We start from the raw sequence: 14,822 nt of genomic DNA on the forward strand, positions 1-14,822 counted from the left end.
CCGGGAAATTAATTTATCAACATCAAAAGTCAGGGTGGAATTATGAGAAATAAAACTGAATTTTAAAACATCTTTCCCCAACCTTCTTCCAGGTTCACCTTCCCTCCTGAATCACAGATTCCCTCACCCAAAGTGGCACATGGGGATGGGGAATGAGGCTTGTGATCAGTTCACCCCACGTTTCTGCCACTCCTTCCTCCTCGTACTCTTCCCCTGATCCATTGTGGGGATCCTTCCAGGGGAAACAGCCTTGCACAAACTTATCCAAGGTGCGTCCTTCCCACAGGCTTTATCAGACATGGGGGAAGCTTCTGGCATCTCACAGAAACCACCACTGCAGCCAAATGGCTAGCAAAACCTTTACACATAAACCCAACACAACCAACTAAAACCTCACAAGCACAAAGGACACACAGACACCAACGGAGCTCATCAACAGGAAAGGACAAGCCTAAAGACAGGATTAGTGACCTGGCAGCAAGGCAGAGAAAGGACCGAATGCAATGGAAGGGGCAGCCCCTCATGGACAGCACACCTTCAAAGTCCAGACCAGCCTGGAAGGGCTGCAACGACATGGGGCCCGCTCTTCACAATGCACCCGCAAACCACACCACGCGAGCGCCATGGGATGACATGACTGATGACACCTCAGCTCTCCAATGCTTTGGTTGCATGCCTACTACCTGGAAAAGATGCTATGAAAACCAAGCTTTTAGCCTTTACTACTTGCACTTACAAGCTGCCGCCAGGGCCAGATAGACACGTTCTTAACAGGAAGACATGAAAAGGGAACACTGTGGGAAGGAAAACATGACCCAGCTCATGACTTGCCAGGCTGTGGCACGCACCAGATCCTGGCTGACAAATGCTGCCATGCGCAAAGGCTGTCCCGCCCCTCGGGGACCAGCTTAAAAGCCGGCCCAGCGCCTCTGTCCCTCACTCGCCTCTGCTGACGCCTTCTCCTGCACACTCAACAAGGTGAGCCTCGAGCCCCTTGCCCTCCTGCTCCTGCCCCCCCTGGCCCGGCTCTTCCAGCACGCTCTGCCCCCAGCCTCAGCACCCCCGGCACCTTCCCAGAGCTCCAGCCCCACAGCCCCACACCAGCCTCCCCACTGCCTCGCCCTCCTGCAGCACTGCCCCTCACACCCCCACAACCCTCCTCTTTCCACACACCCTCTCTTCTCTCCTCTCCTCTCCCAGGGCCCCTCCACACCACACACATGGCCTGCTACGACCTCTGCCGCCCCTGCGGACCCACCCCGCTGGCCAACAGCTGCAACGAGCCCTGTGTCAGGCAGTGCGAGGACTCCCGCGTCGTCATCCAGCCACCCGCCGTGCTGGTCACCCTGCCAGGACCCATCCTCAGCTCCTTCCCCCAGAGCACCGCCGTCGGATCCTCCTCATCGGCTGCCGTGGGCAACGTCCTCAGCTCCCAGGGAGTGCCCATCTCCTCTGGGGGCTTTGGCTATGGCCTTGGCTACGGCTTCGGAGGCCTGGGCTGCTACGGTGGCGGAAGAGGCTGCTACCCCTGCTAAGGGCCTTCGCCATGAGCCATGACATCAACTCCCACAGCCTAGATTCGACAGCATTGAGGACATATCTCAGGCTCAGTGCTGGCACATGGGCTTTCTATCCCTGCTCCTCCTCTCAAAGCATCATGAGAGTAATCTAGGCAGGTTGCCAGCCCAGGCTGTCTGAAAACATGGCTCATGGGCCTCCTCCTCTTCTCCTACTTCTTTCTTTGCATCACCCCATCAGCTGTGTCCACTACTCTGTGCTGCAACCACCCTCTCACAAGTAAAAATCTATCAGGCAACCTCCAGTGGGCTGCTCCTCCTGCAAGGTAGGACCTCTGTGCTCTGGCAAAACCTGCTGCAAGCAGAAGACCTCTGTGGATGGTCATCCTATTTACGCCTCAGACCAGTTCCCTTGTACTTCATTCTTTTACGTTTTCAGTCTTTTCCCTCAATAAAATTCTCCTGCATTCCAGCCTGTGATGCCTCCTCTTCCTTTTTAATACCAACGCTCTGAAAACTTGACATGGCACAAAGCAAGAGCTCAACATGCCATTCAGGTGGGTGAAAAAGTGCCTAGCAAATAAGCCAGCACAACCAGCAACCAGACTGACGCCTGGGGGGCTTCCAGAAGAGACCTAAGCCCACCACTGGCTCAAACAAAGGCTACAATGTTACAAAGATTCCCTGTGCACGCCTCTGACAAAGCCTCCCTGTGCCAGCACACACTTGACTAACTCTCCTCCCCAGAATGGGTCTTCAGCCCTCCCAGCAATCAGAATCACAGAATCATGTAGTTTGGCAGTAACGTCTGGAGAGCAGCTGCTTCAACTGCACCAGTCAAGCAGGGCCAGCTACAGCAGCTTGTCCAGGACCATAGCCATTTGGGTATTTAGTAGCCCCCAGCATGAAGACTCCACATCATCTTCCGCTCTTTGACCATGCTCACACTGAAAAAGGATTGCCTTCTTGCCAATGGAATTCCATCTGTTTTCCCTTGTTCCCACAGCCTCTTGTCCTGCTGCAGATCACAAGCCTCTGGGCCCAGCCCTTCAGCCACTTTGCAGTCCTCCTCACCGGCCCCTGTCACAACGGATAGTTTCATGGCTTCTTTTGGAGTGTGTAATGAGAGGCAGTGACAAAGGTTCCTTCAAGTACAGCTCAACAACAGACACTGCTCTAACCTTGGCCAACACACAGTGGCTTCAACAGGGAAGACACAGAGGCTGGCCAAGCACAATTTCCACTCCCAAAAAACGCACCTAAAATCACAGCCCCTCACCTTGACCTTGCTGGGCACGGCACTGCTTTCCAGGAAGGTTTCTTCTCTCACCTTCCCCAGGAATGAGGTCAAGCTCAACAGCCTCTACTTTCTGAGAAACTACCTCTTGATCTGCTTCAAGATATGAGCAGCATGAGCTCTCTCTCCAATCTACTGGAACTGGTCCTAGGCACCATGACTCTTCCAAGCTAATAGACTGTGTCCGCCCAAGGCTATCAGTCAGCTCCCTCACCATTCATGGCTTCAAGCAGTCAGGCCCCATAGACACATGTATCTCTTAGCTGCACAGAACTTGTTGCCTTGCTTCTTCCTCTACTCTGACTATCCTCACACTGAAAAAGGATTGCCTTCTTTGCCAAAGGAAGTCCATTTGTTTTCCCTTGTGCCCACAACCTCTTGTTCTGCCCCTGACCGCAAGCCTCTGGGCCCAGCCCTTCAGCCACTTTGCAGTCCCCCTCACTGGGCCCTTACACAACCTGGACTTTCTATGCTTCTCTAGGAGTGTGTAATGGGAGAGAGCGACAAAGGTTTCCTTCAAGTACAGCTCAACAACAGACACTACTTTAACCTGGGCCAACACCCAGTAACTTCAACAGAGAAGACATGGAGGCTGGTCAAGCACAATTTCCCATTTCCAAAATCTACACTGGCTCCTGCAAGTCACTTTCTTATTTTTCTTGTCCTTTCTGGGCTTGAAGTTCTTTCTGGGGTGATTTTATCAATCACCTTCCCTGGGAACAAGGTCAGGCTCACGAGCCTCTACTTTTCCTAATCTGCTCTCTTAATCTTATTCAAGATAAGAGTGGTATCAGCTCTCTTACAACCTTCAGGAACTGCACCCACTATAGGGGCCTGGGCCCTTGAGTAGAGAGTTACAGAAGGTAAAGACAAGAATTTGGGGCGCTTGGAAGAACTCCCCACATCACAGGGCTTGCCTGCTTCAACCAGGCCTATGAGGACCATGGTCTGCTCCCACAAGCAGACTTCCTATGCCTGCTTGCACCACCAAACCTGGGAATGGCCCCAAAGGGGCAGAAGCCCAAACAAGCAGCATTCTTTCTACCACCTACAACCTCACAAGTCAGAGGAACAAGAAGATACCCCCAGAGCTCATCAACAAGGAAAGGATAGGTCTAAAGACAGGCTTAGTGACATGGCAGCAAGGCAGGGAAGACCAAATGCGATGGAAGGGGCAGCCCCTCACGGCCAGCACAGCTCTAAGGCCCAGATCAGCCTGACATGCCTGCGAGGACATGGGGTTCCCTCGTCACAACACACTTGCAAACCACACCACATGAGTGCCATAGGATGACCTCACTGACGACACCGCACCTCTACAATGCTTCTGTTGCATGTTCTGCCAAATGCCCTGACATACGCATCAACACCAAGCATTTGGCCTCTAATACTCACACTTGAAAGCTGCCGCCAGGGCCAGATGGACATGTCCTCAACAGGAAGACATGAAATTGCAGAATTCTTGGGAGGAAAACACAACCACAACTAATTGCTTGCAAGGATTTGAAATGCATCAGCAGCTTACACAAGAATGCTGTTGTGCACAAAGACTGTCTTAGCCCCCTCAGGCACTCGGGGACCAGCATAAAAGCCGGCCCAGCGCCTCTGTCCCTCACTCGCCTCCGCTGACGCCTTCTCCTGCACACTCAACAAGGTGAGCCTCAAGCCCCTTGCCCTCTTGCTCCTGCCCCCCTGGGCCCAGCTCTTCCAGCACGCTCTGCCCCCAGCCTCAGCACCCCTGATGCCTCCCCAGCCCCACAGCCCCACACCAGCCTCCCCACTGCCTCGCCCTCCTGCAGCACCACCCCTCGCACCCCCACACCCCTCTGCTTTCCACACACCCTCTCTTCTCTCCTCTCCTCTCCCAGGGCCCCTCCACACCACACACATGGCCTGCTACGACCTCTGCCGCCCCTGCGGGCCCACCCCGCTGGCCAACAGCTGCAACGAGCCCTGTGTCAGGCAGTGCGAGGACTCCCGCGTCGTCATCCAGCCTCCCGCCGTGCAGGTCACCCTGCCAGGACCCATCCTCAGCTCCTTCCCCCAGAGCACCGCCGTCGGATCCTCCTCATCGGCTGCCGTGGGCAACGTCCTCAGCTCCCAGGGAGTGCCCATCTCCTCTGGGGGCTTTGGCTATGGCCTTGGCTATGGCTTCGGCTTCGGAGGCCTGGGCTGCTATGGCGGCAGAAGGGGCTGCAACATCTGCTAAGGGCCCTTGACAGCACCCTGACACCAACCTCTCCCACACTGGAAAACACATGAAAGAATGAGAACGCATGTCCAGGCCAGTGCTGGCATATGGACTCTCCATCCACAGCTCCTCCTCTGAAGGCACTAGGAAATCATGCAAGGAAGGGGTCCAGCCAAGGCTACCTGGAACCAAGGCCCATGGACCTCCTCTTCTTCCAGTTCCATCTCTTCACTGTCCCTTCTGACATATTCCCCACTCTCTGCTGCACGCAGGTTCTCACCAGCGAAATTCCAGAAGGGATCAACATTGTTACGTTCACACAAAGACCTCAGGGCTCTAGCAATAGCTGCTACGTAAAACGTCTCATGGTGGCCTTGCTTGTATCTCCTACTGGTTCCCTTCGTTTTGGTGCCCCTGCCTTTCCGCTATTTTTTTTCTCAATAAAGTTCTCCTGCATCCCCGTCTCAGGCCCTTCCTGTTCATTTCTTCCCCAAAAGGCTCATCCAGTCACACCCAGCACAATGACAGGGCTCAACAGGCCATTGGGGTGGGTTGAAATAGGAACCACCAGAGCTCTCTTGGGAGAAGTGTAGCACCAGCAACACCACCCAGTGGAAGTCATGGAGCTTCCAGCCCATCATTCCAGACCTTTGCCTATCCAAACAAAGGCTTGGACACACTCATGCACTTCCACCCATGCCTCTGACACATGTTCCTCGTGTGGTGGGTTACATCTGCCTGGATGCCAGGTGCCTGCTAAGCTGCTCTATCGCTCTACCTCTGCAAATGGATAGAACAGAGAATATATGACAAAAGGGTCTGTCGTGGTTTAAGCCACAACAGGTTCATGGGTCAAGATATCCACCAAGTGGTTCACCCTTCAACTCCACCTCTCTCTGCTTTAGAGACAAGTTTATTGTGTGGGACAGCATCAAATACTTTGCACAAGTCCAAGTATGTAACAGTATGTCTTCTCTTAGCCACCAATGCTGTAACCCCATCATAGAAAGACACCAAAATTGTCAGGCACAATTTACCCACTATGGAGCCATGGTCGCTGTCAGTGATGACCTCTCCCTTTTTCATGTGTTTTTGCATAGTTTGCAGGAGAAGCTGCACCATGATCTCTTCTGGCACACTGACCAGCCTGTAGTTAGCCCGGTTCTTCCTTTCTAGCTTTTAAAAATGCCGTGGGGTAACTTCATCACATCAACTAGGTCCCTAATGAGGACATGCAACAGTGTTGGCCCCACATACGAGTCCTGGGCTACACTACTTGAGACTTGCCTCCAACTGGACTTTGTGCCATTCACCAGGAGCCTCTGCGCCAAGCCCTTCAAACTCTTGGCAGCCCACTGTACTGGCCCCAAACACAACAGGTGCTTTGTCAGCTTGTCGATGAGCATGCAAGGGGTGAAAGTGTCAAAGACTTTACAAAGAAAATCGAGGTAAACACCAGCCACGGCCCTCTCCTCATCCACGATGATGGGCACTTCCATGTAGAGGAGACAGAGTTCTATCAAGCATGATTTCCCATTTGCAAATCTATGCTGAGGACTTCGCATCAACTTCATGTCTTTCCTGGCATTCACAGTCCTTTCTGGGAAGATGTCCTACATCACCTTCCATGGGAACAAGATCAGACTCAACAGCCTCTAGTTTCACAGTTCATCTTTCCTGGTCTTCTTCAAAAGAAGAGGCCATTCAGCTCTTTCTTAGTTTTCAGGAACCACTGCCAGGCACTATTAATTTTGCTAAGATACATGAGGCACGCCTCCCAAGGACATCAGCCAACTCCCTCAGCATTCTTGGTTACCTTCATGCCCCAGGGACTTCCATATATCCAGCCCAAAAGCTCTCCCTCTTACCTCCCTTCAATTTCCTCAACCACAAAACAGCTCACCTGACAATTAGCCTGCAAAACACTCACCATGGATGAATTGGGACAGGCCTTGCCAGGCATCAACCCTTCAGCATGAAGTCACCACCAACAGGGCCTTGGCTCTGCAGCCACATGAAGCATCTTTGCATACAATCCCCTCTTCAATCTCCAAATCAAGTTTCTCCTATAAACACTGAGCAGAAAAATGGCTTCACCCACTGGCAGTACTCCAGGTAAAGACCACAAACCCTGGCCCTGCACCTCCCCAGGCAACTACTCCCAATCACCTCTTCCACTCGGCATCCTCACAGGCTCTCCAGAATCACAACTGCCTTTGTAAGGTGCCACACTCAAGCAATGTGTCATGCCAGAGCCCAGATTGAAAATGTGCCAGCCCAAAATTAGGGAAGCACTATAGAGGGACCAACACATGACTTTTATGAGCCTGGCAGGAATCCCCACACCATAGGGCTCAACAACACTGAACCTGGGCTATCAGGACAACAGCCTGGTCTAACAAAGAGCACTCTAGGCCTGTGCTTCTTCACTGGAGAGCCAAGAACTGAATCCCACATGGGACCTCACCATTTCTGGGGAGAAAGGGATTGTCCCCTCCCCTTACCCCGTGCAACACTTCCGAATGCAGCTGTGGAGACTGGTGGCCCCTTTTCTTACAAGGGTACATTGCCACCTCATGGTCCATTTATTCTCTTCCAGGACCACAAGGTTCTTCTCTGCTAAGATGGTTTCTAACCAATTGGTCCCCCAGATGTTCCTGCTACCTGGGGTCACTCCTTCCCAGAAACAGGACTTTGCATCTGCCCTTGCAGAACTACTGTCCCTCACAGCATCCTCCTGGACAAGTTGTTCAAATGTGAGATGAGCAGGTACACGATACATTGGATAAAGAACTGCTGAAGAGCAGGACTGAAAGTGTCATAGTGAATGGGGCTAGATGTGCTTTGTGACTGGTCTCCTGCAATGTTCCTCAGGGCTTCATTCTAGGGCCATTTCTGGACAATATTTTTATCACTCATCTACAGGCAGGAGTTGAATGTACCATTCACAAGTTTGCTGATGGGACTCGGAGTTGCTGTTGATTCTCTTGAAGGTTAAGAGATCTTGCAGAGGGATCTAGATAGGTTAGAGCATTGGGCAACCATCAATGGCATGAAATTTAAGAAGCACAAACGCTGGATTCTGCACCTGGGATGAAGCGATGCTGGACCCAAGTACAGGTTGGGAGAGGAGCTGCTGGAGAGCAGCCCTGCAAGAAAGGCGCCTGGAGATGCTGGTTGGCAGCAGGTTCAATAGCAGTCAGCAGTGTGCCCTGGCAGACAAGAGGGCAAACCACATCCTAGGGTGTATGTGTCTGTTCACTCAACTCTTGGTCTGATTTTGGCTACCACAGCTTTTGTTATGGCCTGATGTATGCTGGGAGCAGCTCCATGAGGTCAAAATGAACGCACCATGTAGGCAGAACACATGGCCAGAAAGGGCTGTAGGGGCATTATGCAGCCATTATCACCTGGAAATTGCTGTCTCCTGCACATCACCTTTTGTCTGGCAGTTCAGTCAGAAACCACTGAATTATGGAAATGGTACAGACCAAACCTCCAATCTGGAAGGTACAAAACATCAACTAACTCTAAAAAGCTTTTGAAGCAGATCCAGCAGCACCTGGAATGCTGAGGCTCTCATGTTTTCAGGAGTGACACAAGTAACATCCAAAACATGACAGAGCAGGAAGGAGGAGCACTCTTACCATCAGGAGGTAATTATATGTTTTTGCTCATAAGTACACTATGTGAAGACTTACATGTTGTAAGTTATAAAACCTTATGACTTGGATGCTGAATAAGTGAACTTAAGTATTAACCTACACTGGGCAAAAATGGGTACAGCCCCAGTTTCTTGTTTGTTCATTGTATTTCATTATGACCTCAGGACATAGAGTTGAAATAACAGAAGATATGATCCTGTAAATCTGAGAAACACAAATGGAGCCTAACACTGGGCACAAATCAGTCTGACCAGCCTCTAGTGTGCCAGATCCACCCTCTTGATTTTCTTAGATAGGAGAGGTATGAGCTTTATTTCAGCTATGAGGTAGCACAGCAAGACACTAGAATCTTTAAAGGATAAAAGACAATGGCTTTGAAAGGACATAAGTTCACATGATGTTCCAGGGTACAACCCGAAAACATACATATGCCCAAACCCAAAGCACTGGTTCCTGTCTCGCTTCATTTGCTGGCTCCTCACAAGTACAGCTCCACAGCCCAGACCAGCCTGACAGGGCTGCGAGGACATGGGGCCCCCTTTTCACAACACACCCGCAAACCACACCACATGAGTGCCACGGGATGATCTCACTGATGACACCCCACCTCTACAATGCTTCTGTTGCATGTTCTGCCAAATGCCCTGACATGCGCCATCAACACCAAACCTTTGGCCTCTAATACTTGAAAGCTGCCACCAGGGCCAGATGGACATGTCCTCAAGAGGAGGACGTGAAATTGCAGAATTCTTGGGAGGAAAACACAACCACAACTAATTGCTTACCAGGATTTGACATGCACCAGCTGCTTGCACAAACATGCTGTCACGCACAAAGACTGTCTCAGACCCTTCAGGCACTCCGGGACCAGCATAAAAGCCGGCGCAGAGCCTCTGTCCCTCACTCGCCTCTGCTGACACCTTGTCCTGCACACTCAACAAGGTGAGCCTCAAGCCCCTTGCCCTCCTGCTCCTGCCCCCCATGACCCGGCTCTTCCAGCACGCTCTGCCCCCAGCCTCAGCACCCCTGACGCCTCACCAGCCCCACAGCCCCACACCAGCCTCCCCACTGCCTCGCCCTCCTGCAGCACCATCCCTCGCACCCCCACACCCCTCCGCTTTTCACACACCCTCTCTTCTCTTCTCTGCTCGCCCAGGGCCCCTCCACACCACAGACATGGCCTGCTACGACCTCTGCCGCCCCTGCGGACCCACCCCGCTGGCCAACAGCTGCAACGAGCCCTGTGTCAGGCAGTGCGAGGACTCCCGCGTCGTCATCCAGCCTCCCGCCGTGCTGGTCACCCTGCCAGGACCCATCCTCACCTCCTCCCCCCAGAGCACCGCCGTCGGATCCTCCTCATCGGCTGCTGTGGGCAACGTCCTCAGCTCCCAGGGAGTGCCCATCTCCTCTGGCGGATTCGGCTATGGCCTTGGCTACGGCTTCGGAGGCCTGGGCTGCTACGGCAGTGGAAGAGGCCGCAACATCTGCTAAGGGCCCTTGACAGCATCCTGACACCAACCACTCACACACTGGAACCTATGAAATGGATTGATTATTCCCATTCAGACCAATCCTAGCACATGGCTCCTCCACTCAAGGCACCAAGAGAGGAAAGAGGGCGGGGGGGCAGCCCAAGCTGCCTGGAAACATGGCCCATGGACCTCCCCCTCTTCTCCCATTTCATTGTCTGCATCACCTCATCTGCTATGTCCAGGACTCTCTACTGCAACGACCACACCACAAGCAAAAATCTATCAGGCAACCTCCAGTGGGTTGCTCCTACTTCGGAGCAGGAAGACCTCCATGAGTTGGTAAAATCTGCTGCATGTAGAAGATATTGGCAGATGGTCGCCCTACTAACTCCTCAGACAAATACACTTGTACTTTGTGCTTCTACATTTTCACTCTCTTGCCTCAATAAAGTTCTCCTGCACCCCAGCCTCCTTTTCCTTTCTTCTACCAAGGCTCTTCTGACCTCAACTGGCACAAAGCCAGGCATCATCAGGCCATTGGGGTGAGTGGAAAAGTACCATTACTACCTCTCCTAAAAAATTGTATAATCATATAATGTTTTTTCTATAATGGAACTTAAACCACACCTAGTTCCAACCCTCCCGCCATGGGCAGGGACGCCTTCGGTAAGACCAGGTTGCACAAAGCCCCCTCCAACCTGGCCTTGAACGTTGCCAGGGATGATGCATTCACGGCATCTATGAACAACCTTTTCCAGTTTCTCATCACTCTCATTGTGAAGAAGTGGAAGGGCCTACAGCTCGTCATCTGTCTCCACCTGGACATTGAGCTGTTGACATCAACCCTTTGAGTGCAAACATCGAGCCAATTCCTTATTCACCAAGTGGTCCATCAATCAGATCCATGCCTCTTCAATTTAGAGACAAGGATTTCATGTCAGACAGTGTCAAATGCATTGCACAATTCCAGGGAGCTGACATCAGTGGCTCTTCCCTTATCCACCAATGCCGCAGCTCCATCGTAGAAGACCACCAAATTTGTTCAGACACAATTTACCCAACATGAAGCCGTGGTAGATGTCAGTGATCCCGTTTTTCTTTTCCATGTGCCTTGGCATAGTTTCCAGGACAAACTGCCCCATGATCTCTCCAGGTACCGAGGTCACATTCACCTGCCCTGAATTAACCCGGCTCCTCTTTTCCACCCTTTTAAAATTGAGCTCTATCGTCTGCCACTTGCCTGGTGGCATCTCCATCACATTGGCCAGCTCATTAAAGAGGGTGGTAAACAGTGTTGGGCCCACATCCCTGTCCTAGAATACGCCAATGCTAACTGGATGCAGTAACCGACTGCATCCAACTACACTTTGTGCCACCCATCACAAGCCTCTGTGACCAGACCTTTAACCACTTGGCAGTCCACCATACTGGCAACTAACATAACAGCTACTTCTCAGCTTTTAGATGAACATGCTAGAGGAGAAAGCATCATGGCTTTAAAAAAACCTCATGGTAAACACCAGCCATGGCTCTGTCCTTGTTCACAAGACAAACACATCAATGTAGAAGACACAGAGGTCAATCAAGCATGACTTCCACTTTGCAAATCCACGCTGATGACTCCCCATCACTTTCTTGTTTTTCATGGCACTGGCACTTGTTTCCAGGATGATTTCCACCATCCCCTTTCCACAGGTACAAAATCACATTCCAGAGCCTCTACTTTCCCTCTTCTTCCTTACCGTCTTCTTCAATACAGAGGACCTTTGTGAGCTCTCTTCTAGCTTTCAGAGAAAGAACCCAAGCACTATCACCTTTCAAAAATAATCAAGATGGGCCTCCCAGGGACATCAGCCAGCTCCCTCAGCATTTGTGGCTAGGAAGCGTCATAGCAGAGAGACTTTCATACATCCAGGCCCAAATCACTCCCTCTTACCTCCTTTCATTTTCCTAAGCCACAAGAACAGCTCACCTGACAATCAGCCTGGAACACACTCCACTTGGTTGAATTAGCTCAGACCTTGGAAGTCATTAAGCTGTCAGCATGCAGCCACCACCAACAGGACTCGGCCTCACCAGCGCACAGCATCTTCACCTCCAGTCCCCTGGTCAATCCTCAAATCCACTTTCTGCCCATTAAACATTCTGCAGAGAAGAGACCTCACGCCTTTGTACCTACCCTAACGTAAGTATCTTAAAGGCCCTGGCCCATCAGCCTCCCCAAGCTGATGCTCCTAGCACCCCTCTCCCTCTCAACACACTCACGGACTCACACAGAAACTCACCTGCCCTTCTAAGGTGCTCACATCAAGCAACGTGCCACGTCAGAGCCCAGGCTAAAAATATGTCAGCTCAAACTAATGGAAGTGGTGTGGAGGGGCCAACACAATACTTTGGGGAGCCTGGCAGAGGTACCCACATCACAGTGACTGCCAGACATGAACCAGGGTTACCGGGACAATGGCCTGCTCACACAAATAGCCCTCCTGGACCTGCTTGAAACATCAACCACACGGGCAGCCCCAAAGGCAATAACCCCAAGCAGGCAGCCTCCTTCCTTCCAGCTACAACTTCACAAGCCAGAGGGGCACCAAGACAGCCACAGAGCTCACCCAATGGAAAAGGACAGGCCTAAAGACAGGCTTAGCAACCTGGCAGAAAGGTGCAGAGGGACCCAATGCAATGGAAGGGGCAGCTCCTCACGGCCAGCACAGCTCCAAAGCACAGACCAGCCTGACAGGGCTGCACGTCCATGGGGCCCCCTCTTCACAACACACCTGCAAACCACACCACACGAGTGCCATGGGATGACCTCACTGATGACACCACACCTCTCCAGAGCTTTGTTGGCATGTTTTGCACAATCTCTTACGCGCCATCGACACCAAGCTTTTGACCTCTCATACTCACACTTGAAAGCTGCCGCCAAGGCCAGATGGACGTATCCTCAACTCAAGGATGTGAAATTGCAGAATTACAGGAAGGACAACGCAACCACGACAAATTGCTTGCAAGGATTTGACATGCACCCGCTGCTTGCACAAACATGCTGTCATGCACGAACACTGTCTTAGCCCCCTCGGGCACTCAGGGACCAGCATAAAACCAAGCCCCGTGCCTCTATCCCTCACTCGCCTCTGCTGACGCCTTCTCCTGCGCACTCAACAAGGTGAGCCTCAAGCCCCTTGCCCTCCTGCTCCTGCGCCCCCCAGCCCGGCTCTTCCACCATGCTCTGCCCCCAGCCTCAGCATCCCTGATGCCTCCCCAGCGCCGCAGCCCCACACCAGCCTCCCCACTGCCTCGCCCTCCTGCAGCACCCCCACGCCCCTCCGCTTTTCACACACCCTCTCTTCTCTTCTCTCCTCTCCTCTCCCAGGGCCCCTCCACACCACACACATGGCCTGCTACGACCTCTGCCGCCCCTGCGGACCCACCCCGCTGGCCAACAGCTGCAACGAGCCCTGTGTCAGGCAGTGCGAGGACTCCCGTGTCGTCATCCAGCCTTCCACCGTGCTGGTCACCCTGCCAGGACCCATCCTCAGCTCCTTCCCCCAGAGCACCGCCGTCGGATCCTCCTCATCGGCTGCCGTGGGCAACGTCCTCAGCTCCCAGGGAGTGCCCGTCTCCTCTGGGGGCTTCGGCTATGGCCTTGGCTATGGCTTTGGCTACAGCTTCGGAGGCCTGGGCTGCTACGGCGGTGGAAGAGGCCGCAACATCTGCTAAGGGCCCTTGACAGCACCCTGACACCAACCACTCACACCATGAAAGCAACGGCAAGGATTGAAGATGCACTTCTGGGCTCTTCCTGACACATGGACCTGCCATCCATAGCTCCTCCTCAAGGTATCAAGAGATGAAGCAGGGCAGGGGGCCATCCCCTTCTGTCTGGTAACATGGCCCATGGACCTCCTCCTCCTTCCTTTTTTTTATCACTCCTTTACTATGTCCAGTACTCTATGCTGCAACCACTGTCTCACAAATGAAAATCTATCAGGCAACCTCCAGTGGGCTGCTCCTACTGCAGGGCATGAAGACCTCCGTGCTCCGGCAAAACCTGCTGCAAGCAGAAGACCACAGTGGATGGTCGTCCTACTTATGTCTTAGACCAATTCCCTTCCACCTGTGCTTTTACATTTTCAGCCTTTTGCCTCAATAAAGTCCTCCTGCATTCCAGCCTGAGACGCCTCCTCTTCCATTCTTCTACTAAGGTGCATCTGACCTCACGTGGCACAAAGCAAGGTTTCAACAGGCCATCGGTGTGGGTGGAAAAGTGCCATTAAGACCTCTCCTAGAAAATCGTGCAATCGTAGAATGTTTGTGCTATAAGGGAACTTAAACAACATCTAGTAATAAACCCCACCACCACCAAGTGCAGGGTCACTTTCTGCTACGAGAGTTCGCACAAAGCCCCGTCCATACTGGCCTTGAACACGACCAGGGATGATGCATTCACAGCATCTCTGGACAACACTTTCCAGTTTCTCACCACACTCATACTGAAGAAGTACGAAGGCCTACAACTCATCATTTGACTCCACTCGGACATCGAGCCTTTGTCCACAACTCTTTGAAGGTGACCATTGAGCCAATTCCTTATCCACCAAGTAGTCCTTGCACCAAATCCATGCCTCTCCAATTTAGAGACAAGGATGTCATGTCAGAGAGTGACAAACACCTTGC

At 52.4% G+C, this 14,822-nt stretch overlaps 4 protein-coding genes across 4 annotated transcripts; all 4 read left to right on the forward strand.

The window, feature by feature from the left end:
- The first annotated feature begins 1,203 nt into the window (after positions 1-1,203).
- On the forward strand, positions 1,204-1,535 carry LOC115610687 (feather keratin 1-like). Its single transcript, XM_030492584.1, has one exon. It carries the CDS (start codon positions 1,221-1,223, stop codon positions 1,533-1,535), a length of 315 nt encoding a protein of 104 aa, XP_030348444.1. The 5' UTR covers positions 1,204-1,220.
- A 3,167-nt stretch (positions 1,536-4,702) lies between these two features.
- On the forward strand, positions 4,703-5,023 carry LOC115612846 (feather keratin 1-like). The gene has a single exon (XM_030497648.1). The coding sequence runs from the start codon at positions 4,703-4,705 to the stop codon at positions 5,021-5,023; it is 321 nt and encodes a 106-aa protein (XP_030353508.1).
- A 4,823-nt stretch (positions 5,024-9,846) lies between these two features.
- Positions 9,847-10,161, forward strand: LOC115614363 (feather keratin 1-like). The gene has a single exon (XM_030501161.1). It carries the CDS (start codon positions 9,847-9,849, stop codon positions 10,159-10,161), a length of 315 nt encoding a protein of 104 aa, XP_030357021.1.
- A 3,368-nt stretch (positions 10,162-13,529) lies between these two features.
- Positions 13,530-13,865, forward strand: LOC115611967 (feather keratin 1-like). The gene has a single exon (XM_030495714.1). It carries the CDS (start codon positions 13,539-13,541, stop codon positions 13,863-13,865), a length of 327 nt encoding a protein of 108 aa, XP_030351574.1. The 5' UTR covers positions 13,530-13,538.
- The last annotated feature ends 957 nt before the right edge of the window (positions 13,866-14,822 follow it).

Source organism: Strigops habroptila, chromosome 1, assembly GCF_004027225.2.
Source record: "Strigops habroptila isolate Jane chromosome 1, bStrHab1.2.pri, whole genome shotgun sequence".
Taxonomy (NCBI): Eukaryota; Metazoa; Chordata; class Aves; order Psittaciformes; family Psittacidae; genus Strigops; species Strigops habroptila.

Excerpts from the sequence above, each read along its gene's own strand:
- LOC115612846 (XM_030497648.1), top strand. The coding sequence starts at position 4,703 with ATGGCCTGCTACGACCTCTGCCGCCCCTGCGGGCCCACCCCGCTGGCC.
- LOC115610687 (XM_030492584.1), top strand. The coding sequence starts at position 1,221 with ATGGCCTGCTACGACCTCTGCCGCCCCTGCGGACCCACCCCGCTGGCC.
- LOC115614363 (XM_030501161.1), top strand. The coding sequence starts at position 9,847 with ATGGCCTGCTACGACCTCTGCCGCCCCTGCGGACCCACCCCGCTGGCC.
- LOC115611967 (XM_030495714.1), top strand. The coding sequence starts at position 13,539 with ATGGCCTGCTACGACCTCTGCCGCCCCTGCGGACCCACCCCGCTGGCC.